The 27,966-nt window shown below is 41.6% G+C and overlaps 1 protein-coding gene and 1 pseudogene across 4 annotated transcripts in view; one reads left to right on the forward strand and one right to left on the reverse strand.

Annotated features, from left to right (window-relative positions):
• The window catches only part of DIP2B (disco interacting protein 2 homolog B), a 225,249-nt gene that overhangs the window by 104,014 nt on the left and 93,269 nt on the right, over nt 1-27,966 (reverse strand). For all 4 annotated transcript variants that reach the window (XM_019419347.2, XM_019419345.2, XM_019419346.2 and 1 more), the window contains exon 2: nt 13,573-13,644. In XM_019419347.2, coding sequence (XP_019274892.1) covers nt 13,573-13,644 — 72 coding nt within the window. The remainder of the gene's footprint in view (nt 1-13,572; nt 13,645-27,966) is intronic.
• On the forward strand, nt 1,857-3,498 carry LOC109249271 (60S acidic ribosomal protein P1-like; annotated as a pseudogene).

A 27,966-nucleotide genomic window follows, 5' to 3' on the forward strand; every position in this document is an offset into this window, starting at 1 on the left:
TTCATACCACCATCTCATTTTAGCTTCACAATAACATTATCTGATAGACACCATTAAGGAAGCAGAACACCCATCACTGATTAAATTCATTTTTCTATACTGAGAGAATGCCAATAATCACCTTGAATCACTTGGGAAATCTTCCCTTTAGAGCAAAAGTACCCTCAGCCTGCCTTACAAGGATGAGTGATAAACCTCACTGCATGGGGAAAGGGAGGAAAGAATGAGTGTTTGCATCTGGAGTCTGGAAAAGAGGTCACCTGCCTGATTCCTAGCGGTGGATTCTTGGAGAAACGTGGGTTAGGGGTTCTGGGTCTGTAAAGTGGCAGGTGTCTGAAAAGATTCTGCCCCAGAGCTTCCTGGGCCACCTGGCACGAAGAAAATGGTTGAGCACAGAGCTGAAAGAGCACAATACCAAGAGCTCTGTCCTGAGAGGTCAGCTGGGGGTTCTTGGCTGAGCTGAACAGAGACAAGCTCCTCCACCGAAGCATGCTTAGCAGTGGGTCAGTATCACTGGTCACAAGGTGAGGACCAGTGTTTAAAAGAACCCCACGAGGCACTGAAAAGCAGCAGCAGACTATGTATGGGCTCTTCCCTTTGGAGGGTGGAAGCGGTCCTGACTACCTCTCCTTCTGTGCTAGCTACCTCCCGCGGGGTCCTTGAACAATTCAGAGAAGCCCCCAGACGAAGACAGTGGACTTCCTTCCGATAAGGGACGGGGGAACACATATGACTGCAATGTGTGTCCACTCCAGACTCTAATACTATCAAACCTAGCAAATGAAACAGCAGCACTGGGACTGGAATAAAAAATTCCAAGTTATTTCCATTAGGATGTGACCCTCATTCAGGAAGGAACTTTTAAATCAAAATGGCACAGGTAAGATAGATCCCACCCGTGCCCCTCCACACCCACACACACAAAGAGGCATGCTGCCTACTTAATATTTATATAGTTGGAAATGTTCTGTAGCATTCCAAAATGCCCTTCCTGATTTCAATAGGTGTTTTTTTTTTTAATTTTTTTTTTAACGTTTATTTATTTTTGAGACAGAGAGAGACAGAGCATGAACAGGGGAGGGGCAGAGAGAGAGAGAGACACAGAATCTGAAACAGGCTCCAGGCTCTGAGCGGTGTATATGAGCACAGAGCCCGACGTGGGGCTTGAACTCACGGACTGTGAGATCATGACCTGAGCCGAAGTCGGAAGCTTAACCGGCCAAGCCACCCAGGCGCCCCTCAATAGGTGGTTTTAAGTTCACGTCCTTTTGAATTTTCATAGTACGTTGTTTAGAACTCCCTTACAATGCTAATTTTACTGTATCTTTTATAAGCCTCATTTGTATACCTGTCTTATCTCTCCTACTACAGCATAAATAACTCGAGGTCACAGTCTGGTCTTAATTCATTTTGTATCTCCTGCAGTAATTGGCTCTGGGTCTCATAGTGTAGGTACCCCAAATTTTGGCTGAAATAAACAATTAAGATCTTATATGTCTCTTCAGCTCCACCAGTGATAGCGAATGGCTGGGAAAAACAGACAAAAAATGGAAAGATACCAATTTTTTTAAAGCACGTGGTTAAATGTTAATCTGAGAAGCCTGCTTATTTGTGTATCTCTAAGCTATACAAATGTTATGCAAAAAAAAAAAAAAAAAGTGTCTTTCACAATTTTCATGCTTATGCAAGGTCATTAAGAAACTTAAAGAGAGAAAAATAGGGTCACAGACTATCCTCAAGAGGGGTTATCAGAGGCTTCAGAGCAACAGCACAATACCAGGTTTTCTTTGGCTTCATTTTAACTCGCTCATATACACAATCTCAAAGGCAGGGCTGAACAGAGAAGGCGATCGGTGATGCGAGCGGCGTGGAGCCGTGGGCAAACGCAGCAAGGTATACAGACAGGAGAACTGGTGAGCAAATATCCTCTAGCAAAATAAGCAGTGATCACAAAAGAAATCCAAGTTTGGGAAAAACCTCTGGGTCACGTCTTACCAGGACAAGCTAGAGAAAGTCAACACATAACCGAATTCATAAACTGATAGGTCTTATCCCCAAAAGGGCAGTAGGTGAGGGACCGGGGGAAAAATGATGTGCAAACCTAGACCAGGAGGGGACATGGAAAAGGTGAGATTCTATTCTAAAGCCAAGAGACAAACACAATTAAATGAAGTGAAAGACAGTGGGACAAATGCTAAGGATGAAGAAGGAAAACACATATACAAAGGTCGCAAACAATCTGAAATACAGGAAGACAGAATGGACTGTTTACATCAATGGCATCAAAAATAGAAGCTGTAGTGATGCCCTAAAGCAAGAAACGCGGGCCCCAAAGAAGATGCCACTACTGAGCTTCAAGGGCAATTTTAAAGAGTGGAGAGGGCAGACCCACCCGAAGGAGGGAGGCCTCCCAGTTTGAACACGTGAATCAGACTGTTTTGGAGACCGTATGATCAGCTTGCTGGTGAACACTGGAAACGAAGTAGTAAGGTCTTTGACAGATCTTTTAGTTTGATAGAAATTACCTTTGTACAAATTTTGAATAATGCTTACATAAAAATGTTAGGATAAAGAATCCTGAGGGGCATCTGGGGTACTCAGTTGGTCGGGTGTCTGGCGTCTGACTCCTGATTTTGGCTCCGGTCATGATCCCAGGGTCATGGGACAGAGCTCCGTATCAGGCTCCGTGGAGCGTGGAGCCTGCTTAGGATTCTCTCCCTCCCTCCCTCTGCCCCCCTCCCCTGCTTGCATACGCTCTCTCTAGAATAAAAAAAAAATAGAAATAAAAAAAGAACTCTGATTAAAGATGACAGACTGAACACTTCTATCTATCCCTACTCCTTCCCAAAACGCCACCAGAACGATGATGAAGACCTGCAGCAGAACAAGATAACAGTTCAGATCCGTGCAGGAAGAGAGACAGCACCGAGAGCTGTCTCTGCAGAAGTAATAATAAAACCAATGGATAATTCTAAGAAAAAGAAAAAAAAAAAAAAAAGAGCCCATAATCCTAGTAAAGCAAATGGCTTAGCTGTGAATATTTATGGGATGATAATAATCTGAGCACTGAATTTCCTCAGCTGCTGCTAAGGTGCTTGGTCTTCCGAGGAAGCTAAGGCCAGGCTGGGGTGAGGCCCTCACTTCATCGGGCGACTATCCACTCAGCACTCACCCGCGCCATTGCCTCCGTCTTGGACCCTGCCTGCATCTGCTTGGCCCTCATCCTACACGATGATGAGGTGACTGTCACAGAGAAGATCAATGCCTTCATTAAAAGCAGCCGGCGTAAATGCCGAACCTTTCGGGCTGGGTTTGTTTGCAAAGACCCTGGCCAATGTCAACATGGAGAGCCTCACCTGCAACGTAGGGGCTGGTGGACCTGCACCAGCAGGAGGTCCCGCTCCCCGTACCAGCTGAGGAGTAGAAAGCGGAAGCAAAGAAAGAAGAATCAAAGGAGTCTGATGATGACATGACATCAGTTTTGGTCTTTTTGACTAAACCTCTTCTGTAACCTGTTCAGTAAAAAACTGAACTCCTTAAAAAAAAAATGTAAGCACTGAATGCCAGTTTAACAACAACAGTAATATATTACACATACTGCTCAGAATGAGTTTGAGATGGGAGATGTGAAGGAAGGGATAAAGGGGAAAAGGGAGTGTGTGGTGTCTATGTAGTTGAGAGACTAATATGTAAGAGAGGAAGATTCTGATCTTTTATAGTAGGAAATAAATAATGCCTCAAATTGAAAAAAAAAAGTCAAGAAATAGTGATAAAAATGTTACTTAGAAACACAGAGGTAAATATCAGAAGAAAGAGTTAAACGAGTTGAAAGAATCTAGGGAAGAAGACACTGCCCATTTTTGTTGTTAGAAACCTTGTAGTCCTATTTGACTATTTAAAATAGATTCATTAATTTCATTTAAAAATAAAAATTAATTAAAGAGAAATGCCAAATCTCACATGAAAACCAAAATACTCTGCACAGTCTCCTGGAGCTGGAGCAGGTCTAAATTAAAAGATTTACTGAGGGCGGAGACAAGCTGACAGGATCATCACTCTCATCAGTACAGTAAACCATTTCTTTCATTCCTTGACAACTTTCATCTTCACAGATGTTTACTAAAAGAGATACTGGAAATTCTGAATGCCCCTTCTGTTCAGTTCCACAAACATTTCTAGAACATATACTATATGTCAGGCCCTAATACTAGAAACTGAGGACATGAAGAATAAAAGTAATAATGAAAAAAGAATTTTCCTGATTTTAAAGACTTTAAGAGTCTAGCAGGAGAGTAAGACACATGAATAAACCATAGTCAATGGGACAGAGAGAACTTTTTTTTTTTTTTTAATTTTTTTTTTTTCAACGTTTTTTAATTTATTTTTGGGACAGAGAGAGACAGAGCATGAACGGGGGAGGGTCAGAGAGAGAGGGAGACACAGAATCGGAAACAGGCTCCAGGCTCCGAGCCATCAGCCCAGAGCCTGACGCGGGGCTCAAACTCACGGACCGCGAGATCGTGACCTGGCTGAAGTCGGACGCTTAACCGACTGCGCCACCCAGGCGCCCCGAGTCAGAGAGAACTTTTTAAAAATGCAGCTCAGATAAAGGAAGTGGGAACTGTTTTTGATAGGGCTGGTCCAGGAGGCTTCTCTGTGGAAATCCTAGTTGAACAAACCGAGTAGAGGGAGGGAGTAAGCCAGGACAGGGGAGGTCCCAAGCAGACTCATCAGCCCTGTCCGATGCTGTCTCCTGGTGTCTCCATAGTACTTGGAACCCTAGATGTGCTTAGTAAATACGTGCTGTCCTAAGGTTCTGTCTCTGTATCATTAAACTCTTTTTTATGAAAGCTGGCTGAAGTATCAGTTACTTATATCCAAAGTATTTTGACTTAAAGAAGAGACCCAGGATCAGTCCAGGGAAATTGCTTCTCCCTACATAAAATCTTCCATTTTCTTACAATTCTAAGAGTGGCCAAGAGTGACTAATTTACAGAGGAGTTAGAGCACCTGTGGTTTCAAATGTCAATTCTTTGGACCATGCCAAAAGAGTTAATTTCTGGCCCTTTCTCCCTGGACATCTGCTAACTGAGGTGTGGGAGAAGCTCTATATCCAGGCCCAGTAGTTTCCATACTAAAAGATGTGCTATCTATGGGCCATTCATTGCAGAGAGGCTATGGCTCAGAATGAGTAGAGGTGAACCTGCCAAAGCTTCATTTCTCCCATGACTTTCAATGTGAGAGATTCTTGAGTCTCTGAGTACGATCTGAACCTTTATCAAGATACCTATTTTTCAGATACCATGGCTCTTCATTTATCAGATAAAAATCTGGTTTTTGTTTAACTACAGAAACCACAATCGGTTCCAATGTTGGGAGATTTAAGTAATGTGACACATCAGATTTTTGTCATATAGTGACTTTAGAACCTGACCCCTATGATACCACTGAACTATACCATGCTTATTATTAACCCATATTGTCCTTACTCAAATTTCCGCTATTTAATTTCTTTTCTTTTCTTTTTAAAACAATTATTTATTTTTGAGAGAGTGCAAGTGGGGGAGAGGCAGAGAGAGGGAGACAGAGGATTCCAAGCAGGCTCTGCACTAACAGGCTGATGGCAGCAAGCCCAATGTGGGGCTCAAACTCATGGACCGCAAGACAATGACCTGAGCTGAAGTCAGACACTCAACTGACTGAGCCACCCATGTGCCCCTCCACTATTTATTTATTTGTTTGTTTGTTTATTTATATTTTTTAACGTTTTTTAAAACATTTATTTTCGAGAGAGAGAGACAGACAGAGCATGAGCATGGGAGGGGCAGAGAGAGAGGGAGACACAGAATCCAAAGCAGGCTCCAGGCTCTGAGCTGTCAGCACAGAGCCCGACACAGGGCTTGAACTCAGACTGTGAGATCATGATCTGAGCCGAAGTCGGACGCTCAACCAACTGAGCCACCCAGGCGGCCCCGCCCCTCCTCTATTTAATTTGTAAGTATTTTCCTCAACCTTGTGTTCTCTTGCACATTTTTCCATTCTCCTGCTATGTTGTCAAATTTTTTTAATCTTATTTCAAAGATTTATTTAACATTTGAATAAAGAATCTAAAATATACATAAATAAGGGAATCCAAGATAATTTCAACTCCAAATAAATTCCACACAGAAAATCATTCGCTAAATTTTTATATAAACAAAAGAGATTAGTGAAGAATACCACTTTTATACACTACACTCAAGTAGCTACCTTCACAATGAAGCTTCTTGCCATTAAATTAATGAGATCTCACAAGGTAACAGAAAGAGTTCAGAAGATGTTATCCTTCCAAAAGGAAGATTTAGGAAATTCTTAGAGAAAATATTAAAATAAATTTTATTTCATTTAATTCTATATGAGACATTAATATAATTTAGTAAGTTTAACACATGCATTTCAATGCTGTTAAAAGAAATCAAAGTAAAGCTTTCTGCAAAATCTACAAAGATATCTGCGGTAAATACTCCAAGGGGTAATCTCTTCTTTTGCTACAGAACCTATATGATATAGATTATCCAGTCCTACATACAATCCCATTTTGGGACAGATATGAATAGATTCAAGATCACAGGTGGGCCAAGTGATAAGCACAAATGCAGAGAATTCCCCACTAAGAAACCCTCCCTAAAGTATGTCACTACTACTGGACGGACTGTAGGAAGAAGGAGATTAAAATGAGAGGAAGGAGTGAGATGTATGAAGAAACAGCAGGCAAAGAATAAAGTACTGTTAGCTACATAAGACAGTAACTGATAATTGAGGGGGTCTGTAAACAAGGTGGTACTAAAATATAAGATCAAGAGTAACCGTAGTTGGTAGTGAAGCATTTTTAAAGTACTTGTGTTGTCTGGGAGGAGACTTAAGATGTCTAATAACTCTAGACAGCTTAGACTGTTTAAAAAACCTTAGGATAAAAAACATTACAGGGACAATGACAGTTACTCATAATAAAAGGAACAATTCACAAAGAAGACATAGTAATTCTTACTTCATGTGTACCTAGTAACATAGCTTTTTTGTTACTTTATAAACTTATTTATATTTTAATCATTTTATTTTTTTCATCACGATGAGTGTACTGTTTAATTCCCATCCCTTATTTCCCCAATTCCTCCACCCACCTCCCCTTTGGAAACCATCAGTTTGTTCTCTATAGGTAAGAGTCTGTTTCTTGGTTTCGTGTGTCTTTTTTTCTTTGCTCATTTGTCTCTTAAATTCTACATATGAGTGAAATCATACGGTATTTGTCTTTCTCTGACTGACTTATTTCACTTAGCATTATACTCTCTAGCTCCATCCATGTTGTTGCAAATGGCAAGATTTCATTCTTTTTTATGACTGAATAATATTCCTGTGTGTGTGTGTGTGCGCATGCATGTGTGTATCACATTTTCTTTATCTGTACATCTACCAATGGACACTTGGACTGCTTCCATAATTTGGCTATTGTAAAAAATGCTGCTATAAACATAGGGGTGCATATATCCCTTTGAATTAGTGTTTTTGTATTTTTGGGGTAAATACCCAGAAGTGTCATTGCTAGATCATAGGGTAGTTCTATTTTTTATTTTCCATCCTGTTTTCCACAATGGCTGCACCAATCTGCATTCCCACCAACAGTGCAAGAGGGTTCCTTTATGTCTACATCCTTGTCAACACTTGTTGTTTCCTGTGGTTTTGATTTTAGCCATTCTAATAAGTGTGAGGTGATATCTCATTGTAGTTTTGATTTGCACTTCCCTAATCATCAGTGATATTGAGCATTTTTCATGTGTCTGTTGGCCATCTGGATGTCTTCTTTGGATCGCTTCTCCGCCTTTTGGCTAAGATCAAGTGTGGATGTCTTCTTCAGAAAAATGTCTGTTCGTGTCTTCTGCCCATTTCTTTAAAAATTTTTAAAAATGTTTTATTATTTATTTTTGAGAGAGAGAGACAGAGTCTGAGTCGGGGAGGGGCAGACAGAGGGAGGGAGACATAGAATCTGAAGCAGCTCCAGGCTCTGAGCCTGATGCAGGGCTCGAACTCATGAACCGCAAGATCATGACCTGAGCCAAAGTCAGACACTTAACCAACTGGGCCACCCAAGCACCCCTCTTCTCCCCATTTTTAATTGGATTATTTGGTTTTTGGGTATTGACTTGTATCAGTTCTGTATACATTTTGAAGACTAACCCTTTATCGGATATGTCATTTTCAAGTATCTTCTCCCATTCAGTATGTTACCTTTTAGTTTTGTTGATTATTTCCTTCACCATGAAGAAACTTTTTATTTTGATGTAGTCTTAATAGTTTATTTTTGCTTTTATTTCCCTTGCTGCAGGAGACATATCTAGAAAAATGTTGCTATAGCTGACGTCAGAGAGATTACTGCCTGTGCTCTCTTCAATGATTTTTATGGTTTCAGGTCTCAAATTTAGGCCTTTAATCCATATTGAGTTTATTTTTGTATAAGGCAGTCCAATTTCGTTCTTTTGCATGTTGCTGTCCAGTTTTCTCAACACCATTTGTTGAAGAGACTATCTTTTCCCATTGTATATTCAGTTCTCATTCATTGAAGATTAATTTCCCATATAATTGTGGGTTTATTTCTGGTTTTTTTGTTCTATTCCACTGATCTACGTATCTATTTTTATGCCAGTACCGTACTGTTTTAATTACTACTGCTTCATAATATAACATGAAATCTGAATTGTGATACCTCCACAGTTTTTTCTTTCTCAAGATTGCTTTGGCTAGTGAAGTTTTTTATGGTTCCATACAAATTTTAGGATTGTTCGTTCTAGTTGTGTGAAAACTGCTGTTGGCATTTTTGATAGGGATTGCTTTTTAAGCCATTTAAAAAATATTTTAAAAATATTAATTCTGGGGCACCTGGGTGGCTCAGTGAGTTGAGCGTCTGACTCTTGATTTCAGCTCAGGTCCTGATCTCATGGTTTTGTGGTTTTGAGCCCTGCGCTGGGCTCTGCACTGATGGCACGGAGCCTGCTCAGGATTCCCTCTCTCCCCCTCTCTCTCTGCCCCTCCCCCACTTGAATTCTCTTTCCCTCTCTCAAAATAAATAAAGTTAAACAAATTAAAAAATATATAAAAATAAAAAAATATATTAATTCTTCCAACCCATGAGCATGATTCCATGCTCTTTTCATTTCTTTGTGTCATCCTGAATTTATTTCCTCAGTGCTTTACAGTTTTCAGAGTACAGGTCTTTTATCTCTTTGGTTAAGTTTACTCCTAGATATTTTATTGGTTTTGGTACAATTGTAAATAGGACTGTTTTCTTAATTTCACTTTCTGTCGCTTCATTATTAGCGTATAGAAATGCAACAGATTTCTACACATTGATCTTGTATCTTGTGAGTTTACTGAACTCATGTATCAGTCCTAGTAATTTTTTGGTGGAGTCTTCAGGGTTTCTATAGAGAGTATCCTGCCATCTGTAGGTAGTGAGAGTTTTATTTCTTCCTTACCAATCTGGATTCCTTTTATTTCTTTATGTTGCCTAATTGCTGTGGCTGGGACATCCAGTAATATGTTGAATAAAAGTGGTGAGAGTGGACATCCTTGTCTTGTTCTTAGTACTGTTGCTTTAAAACATATAAAGCAAAACTTGACAGAACTACAAGGAAAATTGACAAACACACAGTCATGGTACAGATGTTTCAATATAGTTCTATTAGAAATGATAGATCAAACTGTCAGAAAGTTATTAAGAATAGAAAAGATCTGAAAAATGCAATTAATTCTTTGAATTAATGGGCTAGAACCATCCATTTAACAAATAAAACACAAATAGAAGAGTTACAGAGATTTACTAAATACTAGCCAGGTCGTAACAAATAACGAAGATTTGATTTTGTATAAGTATGTTTTCTGACCACAGTGAAATTACGAAACACTTAACTTAGGAAACAAGGCAGAAAAATCTAACGCATCCAACTCAGGAAATGCAGAAAGAGTACAAAAGAGTAAACGAAAAGTACAAGGAAGGAAATACATATGGAAGCCTAAAATAATAGACAGCTCTTTCTGCCCACGGGTTCTGTCCCCATGCTTTAATAAAACCACCTTTTAGCACCGGAAAAAAAAAAAAAAAGAGGAAGCCAAAAATAATAAACCAGAAAATAAAGACGTACTTAAAAAGTTTCAACAAAACCAAAAGCTTATTCTTTGCAAGACAAACTTTTTTTAAAATATTTTTTAACGTTTATTTATTTTTGAGAGAGAGAGAGACAGAGACAGAGCATGAACAGGAGAAGGGCAGAGAGAGAGGGAGACACAAAATCTGAAGCGGGCTCTAGGCTCTGAGCTGTCAGCACAGAGCCTGACACGGGGCTCGAACTCAAGAACTGCGAGATTGTGACCTGAGCCCAAGTCAGACGCTTAACTGACTGAGCCACCCGGGCACCCCTGGGAAGACCCGTCAAAAGAAAAAAGAGATCCAAGTAAATAATGTAAACAAACAGAGGCTTTAAAAATAGAGAGAACATTGTGGACAACTTAGTAAATTTGAAAATATAAACAAAATAGATGATTTCCTAGAAAAAAATTAAACTTGCCAAAAATGAAGAAACAGAAAACTGATAGAACTTGGTGACAGACAAGAGATGAGGAATTAAGGAGATGCTGAGGAGGATTTCTAAGTCTCTAACTTGTTGGGTTTTCAGATGTGAGTCTGATTTACTCAGAAGAAGAAAACAAGAAGAGAAGCGTAAGAGCAGGTTGGATGTCACTGTGGTTGGATTCTTGTTTTTATTTTTTGCTGTGTGTGTGTGTGTGTGTGTGTGTGTGTGTGTGTGTGTGTGTACACGTATGAAAGGGTTGGTTGTGGTGGTAGGGATGGTGTGTGTACGTCATCGATTTGACGAATATGTTGAAATGGAGGTTCCTTTAAGCTATATAAATGGAGACGTTAGGTATGTAGTTGGATCTATGGGTCAGAAGCTTAGGAGAGATATGAGTTTAAGATACATATTTTGGAGTTACTTGTATTTAAATGGTAATTAAAGCCACAGGTATGGCTGAAATACTCAAGGGAGACAGAGCGCTGGTTCTCAAAGTGTGGTATCTGGACCAGCAACCTCAACACCACCTGGGAATTCAACAGAAACGCAAATTTGCGGGCCCCATCCTAGACTTACTGAATCAGAAACCCTGAGAGTGGGGTCCTCCAATCTGTGTATTGACAAGCCCTCCAGCGACTGTGATGCAGGCTGCAGTCTATGAGCCACTGACATCGAGTGAGACATCAAGAAGGCTTGGGCCCTTCCCTTGAAAATCCCAACATTTAACAGAGGAGGATGAGCCGTCAAGGATGACTAGGAGCACTAGCAAGAGGAGAGTAAGAAAATGAAGAGAAGTTTCAAAAGGAGTGTTTCGAGAGGTAGAGTGGTAACTTCCTCTGTGATGTCACTTAAACTAGTTCTAGCAGGGACTGGAACAGGCTGAGAACTGAAGAGTTGAGAAAATTGAGACAGTAAGTACAGACAGCTCGGAGCAGTTTGATCACAAAGGGGAAGCAGAGAGGGAGTAAATGGAAGAGGCTGACAAGGGAGGATTTTTTTTTTTTAGCAGAACAGTAGCAAGCATGATGGACTGCTGAGGGAAGAATCTGGTTGAGAGGGAGAGAGCGAGTTTACAAGCGAGCCGGGAACTGGAGGCCATGACTAGGGCACACCAAGGGGGCGGGGCAGCAGGAGCATCTTATACTTACAGATTTTAGAACTGCTGGACAGGGTGATAATAAAAAGTAGACCAACTTTTTGTTGGCTTTACTACTGCTTTCTAAGTTTTTACAGATACTGCACATCTTATTGACCATACCAGGGGCAGCCCACTCCCACTGCCTTGTCCTTGGTGTCAGGGGATGATAATATAAGGTCTCTGAGAAAGGAAGAGGGAGGGGATCCAAGGCACAGGCGGAAGTCCTGGCCTTAGATAAGAGGAACAGATTACCTTTCTAACCAGAAGGAAGGAGGTAAACATGATGGGCACAGATGTGGCAAGTCTGAAGTCTGAGAGCAGGAAGCCGAAGGAGGTATCATCAAATGGCTTCTATTTTCCGCACGAGATCATCTGCAAGACCCTTCCTACTGTGAAACGGCTATGTTCCATTCTCTTGGCCTACCGCAATTAAATGTCTGATTCGTACTCACTGAACCACCTTCTATTTGTGATCTGGTTCCCCATGTAGGCCTACCCAAGGTGCAAGAATGTGCTGACCACACAGGCTTGAGTATGTCTCAGTGGTTTCTCATAATAAACCGATAAACTGGTTTTTGAACATAATCTGGTTTCTATGTAGCCTGACTACAGATAACAGACAGATCATAGTCCTTTTTTATATTGATCCTATTTCTTATTGACTTACCTTCTCAGGATCCGACCGCTTTTTCACAAAGTGACTAACGTAAATCTCTGTCCCTACAGGGGCATGGGCCAGATCCACATTTAAGCAGCCTCTGTCATGCCCTGCTCAGCAAAAGCTGGCTTCTCATTAGTTGTCAATGGACCCACTTCTACCTCTTCTCTCTCAATTCCTTTTGACATCTGTCTGTTCATTAAGATATTGCTGTCACTGCACTGACCTACTAGTTTTTGCAGGGGGAAATTTCCAAGAATAATACAGGAAATAAAACAAGAGTGAAATATATCGGAACATCACCATTATTCATTTTCTTGTTCTATTAATCATTCAGTACTTACAGACCATATACCCTGTGCAAGGCTTACTATTAGAACTATGGGGAATACAAAGTCCACAAGGTATTTACAACCCAGAAATAAAAGCAATTAGCTCCACAAAGAACAGGCTTGAGGAAATAGGACTTTGACTACAGGGGAGGAATTAGAAATAAAGAAAAAATTCCTCATAGTAAAAGTGATTAAAGTAGAAACAGGCTATCAAAGGAAATCCTCAAATCTGAGTAACTTGAAAAAAAATATGATGACTTAGAGACAGACAGCCTTGCCTACAGGCAAAGGTTACAGCAAGCCCTTTGGAATTAAGCACACAATGACTCAGGACTGTTTGACATAGAAAGAACCCACCAGTGTCTTTGCAGAAGGAATAAGTGAATTAATAGACAAGTTTATTAGGGTTCTTACCCCCAAATCCTCAGGTACTAATCCTTGAGTTGCCCTGCAGTATTCAATCTGTCTGTTCATCCTTCTTATCTTTGCTGCCCTTGCTCCTCTCCACCACAGTTTGTGCTCCGGCATAAATAAGATGCAGCTTTTCCATGACCTGGAATTTTCTACCATTGAATCATGTCAGCTGTGCACATACACACTATCACCCAAGCTCTGTGTAAGTGATTTGATGACTTAGGTATTTTAAAAGTGCCTCGCACACAGCAGATGCTCAATTAAGATTCATTTCCTCCTTTCTTTCCTTCCGTTTTTTTTTTTTTTTTTCTCTCCCCTGGTAAGGAAGGGAGGGAAAAAACAGGAACCAACAAAAGACAGATCTCCTGTAAGATAGCATTCTTTGGTGTAAAAATACTGAAGAGATTTAAACCACTTCTCATTGCCTACCTTGTGTCTGTGGGATGTAGGGAGACAGGAGTTTTGACCTTTTCTTTTCGTATCCCTTCTGTGTGATGTCCCCTAAAATAGCAAGAAACAGAAATAGGTTATGCATTATTCTTACTCTGCGGTTGTTCACTGTAAAAATAAAATTAATTACAGAGTGTTATAGAATTACCACATAGAGAGTAGGGAAAAAAAATGGATAGTTCTTTGCCAAGGATTTTGCTATGTGTGATTTCCCACAGTCTTGGAGCCGACTCCTTGTGGAAAATTGTAGGGCTTGTCTCCACACCAAGCCAGCATAGCAATATGCTGCATACCATGTCAGAGATTCCCGAGTTCCTAGGCACCCCTCGTTTCCTTGGTATTTAAGATAGACCAAAATGGAATGCTGCAAGGCTGGCAGGCAAATGATCTCTCCCAAGTTTCAGTCTGACCACATGAATGCCACTGGCATGGGAGGTACTCTATGGAACCACGCAAAATCAAGAGTCTAGTTCAGGGGAGGAGTCAAGGTTCAGACACTGGGGTGGGATCCCTGAAAAGGCCTCTCTGCATCTTAGTAGCCATGCTTGAACCAGGGCTGGAATTCTCATATCCCCTCCCCTTGATTCACTGGTTCGTATTATTTATGTACATGTTATGTCCTTTTCACAAGGTTGAATTAAAAAGTATACTTGAAGCACACAAAAATTACACATGCAACAAATGCAGTAAGGATAAACTGATTAATAGAGGAAAAAATGTGTGGTTCAAGTGCCAAGAAATATGCTAGGTATTAAAGAAAGAATAGCAGATGAATGGGTAGAGAGCAGGGTTAAAAGGAACAGGAAACACAGGAGAACAAAAGTTAATCAAGGGAGAATGAGTAATTCAAAGCTGGGGGAATAAATATATGTAGTGAGGTGACACGGTAGAGCATTGTTTTCTAAAAAAGAACTTTCAGGGGCGCCTGGGTGGCTCAGTCGGTTAAGCGTCTGACTTTTGATTTTGGGTCAGGTCATGATCTCACGGTTGGTCGTGAGACCTGCTCTGGGCTCTGTGTGGAACCTGCTTGGGATTCTCTCTCTCCCTCTCCCCCACCCATGAACCTGTGCACTCTCTCTTAAAAAAAAAATAAAAAATTTTAAAAAGAATTTTTTAATTAAAAAAAAAGTTTAAAGTGAAAATTTAGCATAAAAAGTAAGTTGCACATTAACATTTACAACATTGATGGACACAGATTTGAAACCACGAGTGGTGAATGTCATTTGCCTTTCACCTCAGCACAGGACTGATGGAGTCGATGGTGGGGAGGTAGCAGGGCTCACTGAGGGGCGTAAGCAGGGGAGTGACACAGGCTACACGGTGCAGCAAGTTAGTTCACTCTTCCTGAGGAGAGTGAGATCAAGGGCAGAAGCCAGAGAGACTACCTGTTACCCTTATGCTACTACCTACAGTGATCTGGGCAAGTTAGGAGTAGCTTAAAGACAGTGGTATAAGGGATGAAAAGAAGTGAATAAATTAAGAGAGATATTAGGGAGAAAGACTGGACTGGATGGATATGGGTGAGAAGGTTTCTGGCAGATGGTAGTGCTATTCCATGACAGAGAAATACAGCAAGAAATGCAAGTTTGGCGGGCTAAAGAAAACTGGAGTTGAGCTTAGGAGAGGCCCATGAAACACACAAAAGGACATGTCCAACCAGCAACTGGATATGTGGATCTAGAACTCAGGAAAGAGGAGACAGTTTTGGAACAATCAGGATATAGCTGAAAAATAAACTATTACCATCTTTTCGGAGTAATGTGGCAATTTCTATCAAAATTTTGATTCACCACCTGCCTTTTTAGAATTTATACGATGACAATATGCACACAGGTGACAAAAATCAAGTAAGAATATTGCCTGACTCATTCTTTATAAAGAAAACACTGGAATGAATCTGGATGCTTACATCATAGACCATCTATACCAGTGGCTTTCAACTGGGAATGATTTTGTTCCCCAGGGGAGAACTGACAATGTCTAGAGATATTTTTGTCACAACCAGAGGGAAGGGATGCTACTGGCATTTAAGGGATAGAGGCCAGAGATGCTGCCAAGTGTCCTGCAACGCACAGGACAGTCCCACAATGAAGAATTAGCCAGTCCAAAATGTCAATAGTGTTAAGGATAAGAAACCCTGGTCTACATAATACTAGGCCGGTATTCCAAATGCACTGGCACAGGAAGATATCTAAAATACAGAAAGGGTAAAAATGCAAGTTGCAGAACAGTGAGTATAATAGGATCTAATTTTGTAAAAAACAGCAATAGGTATGTTTGCATATATACAGAAAATAGTCTGGAAGGCTATACATACATTAAATAAATGTTTACCCTTTGGGGAACGGGAATATGAGGGGTTTCACTGGTTTTACATACTTTAACAAAGTTTGATTTAAAAAAAACAAGACCGAATGATCTGCATAATCTCAAAAATATTTTTTTCATTAAGAACGAATGGTTCTATAAATACGTATTTGTAAACACAATAAGATGGTCACAGTGTGTGTGTGTGTGTGTGTGTGTGTATACATACATATATATAACAGGGAAAAAGCAAGATAGTAAACAGTTAACACAGTATATTCAATTTTTTGAATAATGATATTTTTACACATACAAATGTATACATAAAGAAAGTCTGGAGTTTTATGCACCAAAATATTAACAGTGGTTAGCCACGGCTTGCAAAGTTATGACTGGTTTTAGCTTCTTGTCCTTTTTGCTTATCTGTATTTTCTTACTTTTCTATAATGAACATCCACTATTTCAAGAAACAATAAATATTCAAAAGTACAATCACAAATACTTATTAGACTATACAAGTTTAATCACAATGGCCCTTCATCTCTGGTCTCCTAGGGACATAAGGGAAACCCATAGTGCATTTTTTGGAAATAAAAACCAAACCTTGTCAATTAGCAAAGCGAAGGGTTTAGGTAATCCCCAACAATACACACAACTAACAGAGATGTGGGAGCCTACCAAGGAAAAAGAGGAAATCAAGTCTTTTATTGCAAAAGAAACAATGGAGCATTCTCCTGCCCCATTTCCCCCTCACAAGCTTCCCTACCTCCACTGTACATACACATCCCACTCCCTGAAGGGCACAAAGACCACTTCTGCTGGCTCAGAACACATCTGATAAAGTAAAAGGCCTTTATAAGCTTTCTTCAGGGTTTAGAGTCTCAATCATTCACTGTCAGTAACTGATTGTGGGAAGGACTGGTAGACTTGGGATCTTGGACATTCATCAACGACTAACCATCTTGAGTTTTGAAAAAAGTCAATCAATGGGAGTCTAATTCAGTCATGACAACCAGCTCCATTAGATCCAGAAATGAGCAAAGACATTAAGGAGACCCAGAAGATGAACTGCGATGAGAATGTGAGGACTGTGGTGATGAGCCTTTAAAATGCCCTCCCCCTTTTCTAGGACCACAAGAACCTGCTCAAAAGCCACCTCCTCTGTGACACCTGCTGCAACTTCTAAGTCACTTCTTCCTGGTGCCCCTTCAACTCTGCACTGATAGCACTTAGCACATCGCTGGCATTTTAATTGTTTACACATCTGTGTTCCTACTAGACTGTGCACTTGAGGGCAGGGATTGTGTCGTGTTCATCTCTGTAGCCCGCCCACAGCCTGGCACAACAGACACTTGCTGAATGAATGACTGAATGAATTAGTAAGGTGGAGGCAGTGAGAGAATAACAAATCAAAGAGACGTGTGTACTTGGGTGGAAAACTGGAAATGGGAGAAACAGCAGTCTTTACATTAGCAGGAGCTGAAAGGCCCAGGGAGAGAAATCTAGTGAACCAAGTTTTTTGAAACTTGGCAGCTAGACTTCAAAGGTGACCAGAAAAGCAGCACTCGGCCTGCCTGAAGAGAGGAATACATAAAATCACTGGGCACTAAAAAAAAAAAAAAAAGTACATAAAATCACTGGGCACGAAAAACTGAAGGAACTCCACCAGATACTGATGGATCCCTTAGCCAGGGGAGGGCAAGACCTGACTGAAGGAATTCAGTTAGCACACATAACTGAGTCTGTTAGTCTACATTTCTGTCATTGCCCACCTTCAGCCTGCCATTCTCACCACCAGGAGTTAACCAGTGTTTGCTGCGCCAAAGCAACATTTTCCAAACACCCAGTTTTTGAGAATCACCTGAAGGACTTGTAAAAATACAAATTCCTGGGCGCCTCCCATGAAGATTCCGACTCACTAAGTCTCGATTAAGACACAGGTACTTGCAATTCTAACCAGTGCCTTCCGATGAGTCTTTAAAAAATCAAGCAGGTCTGGAAATCACTGCACTGAAGAATCACGTCTAGAGCGTGCTGGGCGGTTCTGCTGACTTAATGTGAGGAGGGGACAGGAGAAGAGAGGAAGAATGTTGTCTTGGTGGTAACAGAACCTCAGGGGAGAGCAGGAACCTCGGGAGCTCGAAGACACTCAGTCACACCATAGGCATTCTTACTCAGGACAGATTTTCTGCCATCTGGCATATAAAACAAAAAGGAGTGCCGTAACTATACCTGTATAAAATTTGCATTAAAACGGCACAGATCTAAGTTAAACCTGTCGTTCAAGTTTTTTGAGAGCTAAACAAATAAAGAGAGGATTAGCTTTCCCTTGCCACCAGGGTAATGTTATTTCTCCACCCACATACTCACACAGAAGAGCAGCCACTCGCAGGGATTCACAGACCCCCCACCCCCCACCCCGGCAGGCGTGGAGGCACGCAGCCTGTAAGAAGATGCAGGGACCCACATGACTCAGGACTGCCCAGTTGCTCTGGCACAGTCACGGCTACGATACTGAATAGCTGACACCAGACAAATGGAAAGATACATATGTGAGGCAGAAACTAAGGGAAATACATTCCCAATTTCTCTCCTCGCCTAGCTGGGATCAACGAAAGCAGCTTGGCACAGGCAGCCCAGGAATCATCTTTAAGCAGAGTGAGGAGGGGGCTGGCAAGAGGTGTGTGAGAGCCACTAGCCACCCAAGCCTCTTGAAGGTCAGCAGTGAGAGGAGGAGGAGTCCTACAAACGGGTCAAGCCATTTGAATGTATATTTGCACCGGTGAGGTGGTTTGGTGCTATGGTTAGCACTTCAGAGTTTGTGTCAGACAGAACTACATCTGGAGCACGGCCTTACCATGTGCTGGCTTTTTGGCTCTAGATGGGTTTTACTTGCCCCTCTGATAAATCTCGGTGTCCATGTGTGTAAAATGGTTAACAGTAATCTCTGTCTTGCAGTTTTTATGGTGATTCAGACTACCTGGTATGGGGTCTGGGCTATATAACAAACTTTTACCGAAAGCCTACTGAAGCCTACTACTGGCCAGGTGGGGATCGGGGCCAGCAGCTATGTTGCAAAGAGAGAAGAGGAAGGCAAGCAACAATGCTAAGAGTCCATAATTGAGTGCTGTGGGAGAGATGCACACCAGACACAGTATGGAACCCAGAGGAAGCATCATGATCTCTGCCCGGGTAGGGAAAGGAAAGCTTTAACAGAGCAGGTGACATTCTGGGTGGGGTGTGGCCTTTCATTCTAATATCAGAAATATGACATAAACTCCTAATGATGCAGCCACCTAGTGGTTTGCCCTGCGGCTGACTGCTCTGTATGGATATGGCCCTGTTTGATGGTTCCTGCACGATTTAACCTGTCAGAGAGAAGCAGAACAATGCTCGGTAATTTTCAGAGATGACCTTGTACGCACCCTGAGCAAAACAAACACGGGGTTTGGGAACTTCTGGAGGGTCACCAAATGGTATGTATGTAGAATCTTGATGGACGGAGAGCAAGGGTTACAGTTTCAGCCATAAACTCTTTCTGCTCCAACGGAAATAAAAAGGTAGGTGCCACCACAGCCCTGCCTTAAACTCATACCGATTCAGTCAGAGGTGGCAGTGGCTTGGGGGACTTTGGGAGGTCACAAAAACTTTTTTGAGCACTGAATGGATGATATCCAGAGTGTCAAACAAAGAGGAAAAAAAGAGTATCTATGTCTTTAAGAAGTTCCGGTCTAATGGGACGCCCGGGTGGCTCAGGCAGTTGAGCCTCCGATTCTTGAGTTCGTTCACCTCAGGCCATGATCACACAGTTTGTGAGACTGAGCCCCATGTCTGGCTCTGCACTGACAGCGTGGAGCCTGCTTGGGATTCTCTCTCTCCCTCTCTTTCTGTTGCTCTCTGTCTCTCAAAAATATATGAACTTTAAAAAAAAGTTCCCAATATAAACAAATAATTACAATAAAAGTGGCAAGCGCTACGCTAAAGATCACGTAAAAGATTCTATGGGAACAGAAAAGAGTGGTGATAAGGAATAATAATAACACTCTAAGAATAAGTAAATAACAACAATACTCATCAAGGGCCTACTATGTAACAGTCTCTGTCCCGAGAGCCTCGCAACATCCCTTATAAAGTGATATTTTTATCAGTCCCATATAATAGGTGAGGTTACCGAGCCACGAAAAGTTTCAGCTACTTGTCACAGTCAGACCCAGTAGGCGCTGTAATCAGGATCTGAACCCAGGCAGTCCTGCCTCCAGGGCCCCTCCTCTTAAATACTACCCTATCATCATTTTTCAGAGAGAAGCTCCAACTTTAGCCTCGGAAAGACTGGGAAGACTTAACAGTCTCTTAGGCTGGGTCCTGAAGGAGGACTGTCAGGACTGTTCTCAAACCCACAGCTGCGGAAGACAGTACCATACCTGGGGCAACAGAAGGACAGAAAAGCTGTGAACGCAATCTCTGAGGAACAGACATTGGCCCTACAGTGGCTCCTCCGGGCCCTGCTGCCTCGGGGGATTCCACCGTCCGGGCCTCAACAGGGACTCTTCAGATACCTGGTTGAAATGGGCTGACATTTATCTCACGGGGCATCGATTTACTTCCTTCTTAACTAAATGCCACTATATAATACAACCAGCATTCTAACTTTTCATAATATTCTGACAGCAATTCGTCTGAGTTGCCTAAAACTCCCCTTCAATAAACAGAAAAGACATCATTACTACAGAACAAGAAACAGAGGTGAAAAGGTAAATGTCTGGCTTAAAGATACAGAGCTAGGCAAGCATCTGGGTCTCTGGCCTTTTCTTATTGTTCTTTGTCCATTGTTTACTCGTAGGTGGCCCCCAAATCAGATGCAATAAAAGTATAAAACTAATCTATTGTTCATAAAATGAATAACATGAGATAAACAATTTTTCTGACTCACTCCAAAATATAGATGACTTTCCAGAAGGCATTAAAAATCCACCCCCATCCCCCATCTCCCACCCCCCAAGCAGAACCCTGCATGAATTGTGTCTTTTAATTATCTTTTAAATGAGACAGCCAACTGTGGAAACCCTGTCCAACTGCAGTTTAAAAACAATCAGCAAAAAGTCATTATACATCATTACTAAGTATTCAGCTAACAGAAAATGTGGCCTTTTTTTGTTGTTTAGGAGTAATTAGGAGGGAAAGAAATGAGAAACTAAGAAGAAAAACTTCGAGAGTCATCACCTTCTAATCTACAGCTGTAGCTAATAACCTATTCTATCCTCTACATGTAAATCTTAGGCCAGGAAGGTGGTACATATTGGCTATGGCTGGAGATGGGGACTAGGACGGGGCTATAGCCATTTATACATAAGGAATGGAAGCAGACACATAGAAAAGAGCCAGAAATATAGCTGAGAATGTGATGGAGGCAGATCTTAGCAAAATTTTAAAAGGCAGAGGGTTTGGATGCTATCCAGGAGACGCTGGCTACAAGACAAAGAACAATTTTTATTAATTTTTATCATGTTCGCCTTAAAACAATTCTATTCAGTGAATTACATATACCTGTCACCCATCCTCCAAATATCCCCCTCCCTCCGCTTCCAGAGGTAATATATAAAGGCTCACAACAAATATACATTTTTTCCCCCAAAAGCACTGTTTTTATGTACACAGAGTCCTAACCACTTCAGCGGCAGGAGGAGTGGGAGAGGTTCATGGCCACACAGAACAATGGCCTCACCCCTTAAACCAGCCATGGGGTTTTTTGGCCTTTGTCTTTCCCCAGTTTTCTGGCTATATCTGAATTGAAACTGGCCAACAGGATTCTAAAGAATTAAAAACCTTGAATTATTTTTTAAAAACTCCTTGTAGTTTCTTTCTACACATATGTAGAATTAATCTTATGTTGAGAGAAGGGTGAAAGCTACAATATACCCAGTTTAGCCAGAAAGAAATCTGTTAAAATACTTCAATCTGTTGAAAGAAGATGAGAATTTTTATTTTAATCTAATTTTTTTGGAAAAAAAAAATCAGTGGTTCTAAAAGTCTTCCATTGGCAGCCTACAAAAGCTATAGTTTTATCTTCTTTTAACTCAAACTTGCTAATCTTACAAAAGATTTTCAAGGAAATTAACTTCAGGACATTCAAATTTCCATTCTCAGTAGACGTCCTCTCACCTCATTTAGGACAATAACTAGACATTTTCCATGTCAAGAACTTGAGAATAAGCCCAGATTGCTTTCTTCCAAAACGCAAATCATGGAATTGTTTTGGCTGCACAGTTCTGTTTTCTAGGTCAAATATACATGACTTCTTACAGATGGTATTTCACCTACGGCATCAAGCAAGTTCAAACAAATAAAAAGCAACAGAGTAAAGCCCTTGAAACACACTGAGAAACTGAACTCTAAGCCTGACTACATCAGCAGGCAGCTGCCTCGATTAATCCACCTAATGCAAAAGGTATGTTCATTTGTCCATTAGAAAAACTATGTCTGCAAATAAGAAATTTGCTATACAAATGCCCCGAATGTCTAAACAGAGCAGGAGGAATCCCTGAGATGGTTCGGCAGGTAGAAAAAGCGTGGGTTCTAGCATGAGGAGGGTCTGGGTTTGGACCCTGAGTCTTCCAATTTCCTGGCTCCATGACAAGTTACTGAACAAGTCGGCCTCAGTTTCATAATAGGTAAAACTGGAATAACTCCTAGCTTTAGTGCTTATGATGAGTCTTAAATGAGAATAAACGCAAAAGTCCCTGGCACATAAGCACACATTCAACTAGTTTTAGCTGACACCACTCCAGCCCTAGCCCCACCCTTAAGTCCCAACAATAGCTTTATCCTTAAAAGGGTTATCTAGAAAATTCTGGTTTAGTAGGTTCTCTTTAACAACAACAGCAGCAGCAACAACAACAACAACAGAGGAGAGAGTGAATTAAGTGTCCCTCTAAAGACACATCAGGGTACGAGATCTTTAGCAATAAGAGCCAACAAAATGAGTTACTTTGGGCTAACAGTCTAAAAGAAGGAAAGCTGACATCAAAGAGGAAGTACAAATATCTAAACCAGAAGTGAGTAGAGATTAGTTTAAACGAATATATGTAAATTTGTGTAAATAAAATAGTGCCACTGTCCACAAAACAGGATTATAAGCATCTAACTATGGGTGCTGTGATGATTTAGGGCTAAAACTGCAAATGCCTAGGAAAAAAATCCTAGAAAAAGTGAGGGGGAGTGATTTTCTTTATCATTTCTTTACCTTCCTTTTATCTTTATTTTTCCTCAGAAAAACCAGATAACTGTTTCTTTTGAGAACAGCTAGGTATATTCAGTTGCTCTACCTTACTACCTGTCTCCACCAGCATCATTTTTAAAAACGGCATAAGCAATAACATCGACACCAATCACTGAAACTGAAGTAAATAGGTCATGCGCCAAGCATTCCTTATCAATGGTATAGAAAAAAATAACACCCGCTCAAAACCTAAGTATGTCATCTTGCAAATGCAGAAATAAAGCGAAAATTTTAAAAAAAAAAGATGAAGAATTTTGTTGGTAGCCGATTCATACTGGAAACCAAAGATACACAGGGAAAAACAGAAGTACAGAACCGCTGCTGGTACGCAGATCACAAAATAAGCAGCTCGTGTGGGGTCAGCGGAAAGGGCTTTCCCAGTGAGGCAGAAAACAGATTATCTGTATGCGTTTGGCACAGATTTAGGATCTCAGATTCCAGGCGTCAGGAGATACGTTCTCTCCAAACCAGCTCTTTGGGTCCTGGGCAAGCCACTATACTTCTCCGGGCCTCGCTTTCCTCATGTGTAGGAAGGAGGATCCAGTGAGCATTAAATCTAAGGCTGCTAATGTGTGATGAATGCCACTTGCCTGGCATGTGTGGCAAGTCAAAACCGAAGAAAGATATCCAGTAGCCATATGATAGATGAGTTCCAGGATAGATATATAGATTGTCAGCATCAGCGTAGGAGGTGGTAAGTGAGGGCCTGAGTGTGAATGATATCATCAGAAGGAATGCAGTGTGAGAGGAGAAGGCAGCCAGAAAAGGAATCTGGGAGAAAACTAACATTTGAAGAATGAGCAGAGGAAAACGAGATGATACTGGGGCACAGCAGGGAGACCAGGAGGGAATGGAGAGAGAGAGGAGGGAGACGGAAAGAGAGAAGGAGAAAATAATGTACTGTCACAGATGTAAAATAAGGATAGAAAAATACCTGCTGCATTTGACGACTAGATCAACAGTGGTCCAGACAAGAACAGCTTTAACAGAACAGTAAAAGAAGGCAGAATATTGGATAGTACTGAAGAATGGATAAGAGGTGAAGTGAGAGTAATAGATTTTTTTCTTTCAGCATGTTTTGTTATAAAGTGAATGAGATATGGGGAAGTCTACAAGAGGCTACAAAGTCAAGGAGAGTGAGTCTTTGACTCGACCAACAAATACTAAGGGCTTCCTACCTACAAAGCACTACTTCAGGGGTAGGAGACAGAAGAGAACAGACATGGTCCCCAAATTTAGCCATGGTAATGAAGTTCATAGTCTCTTCGAGCACAGAGAGACATCCAAAACCAATCATATAATTAGTGACAAGTGGGATAAGGGCTACAAAGAAGTTGTCCAGGGGGGCTGAGAGACCCCCGATTAAGAGACTGTGGCAGGCACACTGCTCAATGCCACTGCAGGTTCCAATCCCGGACCCGACCTAGCCTGGGCAGCTGGGGAAGTGACATTTAAGCTGAGACCTAAAAAAACCAGTTATGTCTAAATATTTTGAAAATGAAACAGGAGCTGGGGGCAGGAGGGCTGTGGACCTGCACTGGTATGCTAAGCATATCCACCCCTCCCCCCCCCACCACCACCCAGACGATGAATGGGGTGGGTCTGGGCAGGAGCACAGCTGAAAGCCAGGGCAGTGCAGCAAGTGGGGTGATACGAGGTTCTGGAGACAGCGGGAGCCCAGATCCTGCAGGGCCCTCAATACCATTCCAAGAATTTGGGATTTTACTACAAATGAGAGAGAAAGCCATCAAAGGCTTTTAAGCAGGGGAGGAAGGTGATCAAATAGAGCAAAGGAACAAGGTATCTGATAAAGACTAAAATTCCTGCAAAGATTAGAAGGAATAAGATCCAGAGCTGGGGCCTGGGTTCCCTCATGGGTTAGCTCCAGGGCTTCTGAACCTATGCTGGGAATGTGGTATGTGTCCTCCATCTGTGAGCCCGTAAAGCGTGGAGATGTTTATCCTCAGCCCCTGGGCCAGCCAGGCAGAGCTTACAGGAGCTGGAAACCTGGGGCAGTCACCTCAAGTAGGCAAACAGACTTCTTATCCTGTTGTATTGAACAAATATCATCAGTTTCTGTGTTTGTCAAGATGTATGAAAGACTGGGGGTGCCTAGGAGGCTCAGTTGGTTAAATGTCCGACTCTTGATTTCAGCTCAGGTCATGGTCTCCTCACGGTTCGTGAGTTTGAGCCCTGCATGCGGCTCCGCACCGACAGCCCTGAGCCTGCTTGGGATTCTTTCCCTTTCTCTCTGCCCCTCCCCTGCATGCACTCTCTCTCCCTTTCTCTCTCTCTCAAATAAATAAATTTTTTAAAAAAGATGCATTAAAGACTGGAAGTATGGTCAGACTTTAGTATCTCTTCCTCTAAGAAAGGAAATAAGGGTGAATAAGTAAGTACAGCTGTTGGGGGAGTACAGGGAACAGGGCAGAAGGCAACAGGACTCTGGTCTGATAATCTATAAATTTCTTTCTGGGGAGGAACCACAGTAAAAGTTTTCATCCATTTCCCCCTCTGAATTCATTTAGTATTTATCTCATGCCAGGTACCATTCATCTAAAGCATTAACGTGAGTATTGACTCATTTAATCTTCAAAACAATCCCATGCGGTAGTATTATTAGTCCCAGTTTTGTCCCAGTTTTCAGGTAACAGAGTGAGGCACAGGCAGATTAAGTGACCTGCACGAGGACACACACTGGGAGATGTAGCTTCAAACCTGACAGTCTGGCTCCAGTGTGCAAGCTCCGAAACCACCACTGAAAGCTGCCTCTCTAAGGTACTTTGCTGAGAGGGATGGAGAGCTGGAGGAGAGTAAAGACACTGAGTTGCCACCAGACGAAAGGGAGGCAACATGCTCTGAAGCTGATACAGACTACACTCTGGGCTCTGCCAGTTAGTTGTTAGCCAGCCGTGTCTGAAAAAGCTAGTTAACCTCTCTAAGCTTCAATTACCTCAACTGTAAAACAAAGATAATGGAACCTAACTCGATGTTACAAGGATTAAAAAGATAACATAAGCAAAGTTCTTGGTTCCTGGCACAGAGTAATAAGCACTCAAGGACACCTGCTACTCTAATGGCAGAGGGAATTAATGAAAGAAATGGAGAGTGTGCCAGGCACTGCTGAGGGTCCAGGGAGACAAGAACAGAACTTCTAGCGGCACTCATTTCCAGTTTTGTGATTTTCCCTAGCGGGAAAAATTTCACTGCGGGAAGGCTGCTGCTGCTTTGAATAATTTAGAGCTGGGGTTTACTAGGAAAGGAGAATGGAAGGAAGGAAGGAAGGATGATGGGATCCAGGCTAGCAAGTATTTATTCATCAATAACCAATCAACCAGCAATAAATGCTTGGTGAATAAATGATGTGCAGTACTATCAACCTAACTTCTGTAACTTTTTAAAGCTTCTAGGGGAGGGGCGCCTGGGTGGCTCAGTCGGTTAAGCGTCCGACTTTGCTCAGGTCATGATCTCACGGTCCGTGGGTTCGAGCCCCGCGTCGGGCTCTGGGCTGACAGCTCAGAGCCTGGAGCCTGTTTCGGATTCTGTGTCTCCCTCTTTCTCTGACCCTCCCCTATTCATGCTCTCTCTCTCTCTCTCTCTGTCTCAAAAATAAATAAATGTTAATTTTTTTTTTTTTTTTTTTTTTTTTTTTTTTTTTTTAATAAAAATAAATAAATAAATAAAGCTTCTAGGGGAAATACAGTCAGGATCCATCTTGGGTTGGCTGATCACATCACCCTCAGGAAGAAATGACAGGATTCCAAATGGAGAAAGCTGAAAGGAATTGGGCAAGGGAGGTCTGGAGGGTATACAAAGGTTCCCTGCCAGGCCAGTTCTCCTTTCCTGCTTCCCACACCTGCTTTTCTCTTCTCACTTTGAACCTATTAAAAACAAAACAGCAAAAAAACTATTAAAGACAAAAATCATGGAAAGGTGATAAAGAACAGAGAAGACTGAAGATCATTTTATGTTTTAGAAAAAACACTAAAAATTGAAAATTTCCTAGGCCTCATAAAGGTCCAGGGGAGGAGCAGAGACAGTCAGTGAAGGGATTATTATTGGTGTGGGGAGCAGCTCTGGGGGACCTGGTGGAAGTTGTGGAGGTGGGGGGGGGGGGGGGGTCAGGTCTCTTGGAAGAGAGATCAAAGGGATGGATTACTAAGGGAAGAGGCAGAGGGAGGCAGAGGGAGGCAGAGGGAGAGGAAAAGCAGAAAACCATCAGACGCAGTAGTGGAGAAAAGGGAGTTCCTAAATCCAACAGGGTCCACCCTGGATCAAACACTCATAAAAGACAGCCAGATGTTGCCACCAGTTCCTCTTTTCCCAGGGCAAAATTTAAAATAACTAAGTGGTGGTCACTATTTTTAAAGATTAAACAAAAACAACCCACACCCCTCAATGCAGTCTCAGGAAAAGAATAAATGCTCAATGTTAATAATCCTCAGGAATAGAGAGGCTCCCTGAGCAAGGGTAGGAAAACAAGCAAAAAGAACAAAAATGAACTTGCAGCCACATAATATGCAAAAGAAAGCTGTCGAGGCATTTCGGTAGTCCAAGAGCTGATGTTCTTAGCAGGGGAAAAAAGTAGAGTGAAAGGATGAAATATGATGAACTGCTTAGAGATTTTTATAAATGACTTGTAATTTCATAAACACCTATCCACCAATGTTTAGGAGATGTAACTTTCGATTTGGCTGATAAAGTATGGGGTGTGTGTGTGTGTGTGTGTGTGTGTGTGTGTGTGTGTGTGTGTGTCTATTGTTCCCCTAGAGATATTTAAACCTCCAATA

The sequence above is a fragment of the Panthera pardus genome, unplaced genomic scaffold (assembly GCF_024362965.1).
Source record: "Panthera pardus isolate Hobbes unplaced genomic scaffold, ASM2436296v1 HiC_scaffold_6, whole genome shotgun sequence".
NCBI classification, from domain to species: domain Eukaryota; kingdom Metazoa; phylum Chordata; class Mammalia; order Carnivora; family Felidae; genus Panthera; species Panthera pardus.